Source organism: Neomonachus schauinslandi, chromosome 11, assembly GCF_002201575.2.
Source record: "Neomonachus schauinslandi chromosome 11, ASM220157v2, whole genome shotgun sequence".
Classification (NCBI taxonomy): Eukaryota; Metazoa; Chordata; class Mammalia; order Carnivora; family Phocidae; genus Neomonachus; species Neomonachus schauinslandi.
Window position 1 is genome coordinate 7,067,450 of NC_058413.1, and position 2,126 is coordinate 7,069,575.

The 2,126-nt window shown below is 61.7% G+C and overlaps 1 protein-coding gene across 3 annotated transcripts in view; it reads left to right on the forward strand.

Moving 5' to 3' along the window:
* SLC25A45 (solute carrier family 25 member 45) overlaps positions 1–730 on the forward strand; it is a 5,388-nt gene extending 4,658 nt beyond the window's left edge. For all 3 annotated transcript variants that reach the window (XM_021685036.2, XM_044919506.1, XM_044919505.1), the window contains one exon: positions 120–730. In XM_021685036.2, the coding sequence (XP_021540711.1) occupies positions 120–388 (269 nt within the window). In that variant the 3' untranslated portion in view covers positions 389–730. The remainder of the gene's footprint in view (positions 1–119) is intronic.
* The last annotated feature ends 1,396 nt before the right edge of the window (positions 731–2,126 follow it).

Consider the following 2,126-nt stretch of genomic DNA (forward strand, 5'->3'; position numbering starts at 1 on the left):
AGGGTGGAGTGGGTGAGGGGAGCTGGCCCTTGCCCTGGAGGATGGGGGAGGGACCCTAGGGATGGGGTGGGGGCGCTCTGCTCCTCGGTCTGACACCGCCTGGGCTTCCTCTGCCCCAGGCTCAGCCACAGTGCTGGCGGCAGGGGGCTTCGCAGGCATCGTCTCCTGGGCCGTGGCCACACCCTTGGACGTGATCAAGTCCCGGATGCAGATGGCCGGGCTGAAGCACAGGGTGTACCGGGGGGTGCTGGACTGCATGGCAAGCAGTGTCCGGCAGGAAGGACTGGGGGTCTTCTTCCGGGGGCTTACGATCAACAGCGCCCGTGCCTTTCCTGTCAACGCTGTCACCTTCCTCAGCTACGAGTACCTCCTGCGCTGGTGGGGATGAGCGTGGCCAGGTCGTGGCCGCAGCTCCCCCGCCAGACCCCCGCCCGACCGCCCAGATGGGAGAATAAGGGGAAAGCACCAGCTTGCCTTTGCCATTCGAGAGGCCCGGCCCTTCCTTATGGGCACGCAGCTGTGGGGGGCAGGAGGCCCGGGGTCCTGGCCTCGGGAACTCAGGGCTGGCTTCAGCCTCCCAGCAGCCCTCAGCCTTGGCACCCGTGCTCCCCGAGTCTGTGAAACACATTCACGGGCCCCTGGTGCTGGTGACATTCCAGCCCCCGCCCGTGACTTCACCCCTCAGAGAGCTCTCAGGGCCTGCACTCCTGGGTGCTAGCCACCCCCTGGATTCCAGCAACGGTCCTCACCGGCCCCCACCTCGCCTCCTTCCAAACCGCTCCCCGCACGACCCCCCTGGAGAGCAGTCTTCAGTCTCCTGCTGGTCCAGAATCCTTCAGTGGCTCCCTTGGCCTGTGAGAAGAAGCCCCACCTCCCCCACCTCCAGCCCTGCGTGGGGAGCACAGGCTGGGCTGTTCTTCATTCCCTCCTGCCCAGCAGAGGGCAGCACCCCCAGGGTGACTCCATCACCCCTTGGCTAAGCCTGCTCCTCGGCCCAGGCTGAGCACTGTTCCCCGGAGTCGTTCCTGGCAGGCAAGGGAGTCCCCCTTGTTCCCCACTGGCTGTGGGGTTTTCATACCACCCCCAACCCCTTCCCTCCCACACCCCCCACATGTGGCCTTGATCACAGCCCCCTCCCGCCCCCCTGTGCTTTGCCACGGTCGTTGATTCACTTCTCAACCTGACCCCGTGACACAGGGAGCTCCTTGAGGTCAGGGGTCAGGCTTCTGATCCGTTCCCCCACTCCAGCCACCACGCCTGCTTCCTTGGTCCTGTCCCCCATCTTTCCACTGAGAGGTTTTGCCTGCCTGGCCCCTCTCGGAGTCTCTCGGAGTGCCAGAAGTCGGGGGCCACTCCCCCCGGGGGTGTCTCCCGGCCCACCCTCCCTGATGGTCCTTGTTTTCTTTACCCACCCCAATTGCTAAGTGGCAATTTCAAGCTGGCTAAGAAGGTTTACTTAATTGGCAATAAAGCTGAGCTGAGTTTGTACCCACTAATGTCCCGATCTGGTCTGAGATCAACCTGGGCCCACCTCATGGTGACCTGAATGCCCGGAATTCTTGCCATTTACTGGGGGCTCCCTCTAAAAACCATCACAATGGGGGCACCTGGCCGGCTCCTTCGGTGGAGCGTGAGACTTGTGATCTCAAGGTTGTAAGTTCGAGCCCCACATTGGGTGCAGAGATTACTTAAAAAAATAAAATCTTAAAAAAAAAACAACAACACGTCACCATATTATCACAGTTTATAACGTTACAGCTATTATCACAGCCTCAGCTCAGAGACAGTGTTTACCTTGTCCAAGATCACACAGCCAGAACGCCACACATTCTGGACACATCTGAGCCTCCAGCTCCAGAGCACAGTTACTCAGCTGCTCTGCTCTACCTGGGGCCTGAGACAGTCTCCCACCAAAGTTCAAACGCAGCCGGGCTAGGCCTGATGGCATTAGCCCCCCTGTGCTCGCCAGGGCTTTCCTTCACTGGATTGTGGGCTGCCGACGGCGGGTGGCCCCCGAATCGTGCCCCCCTTCCTCCACTGTCACAGTGTGGCCGCAGGGCCCATGGCCTGGACTCGGGCTCGGCTTCCTAACCTCCCTTAGAGCTCACTGGGCCCCCCCCCCCCCC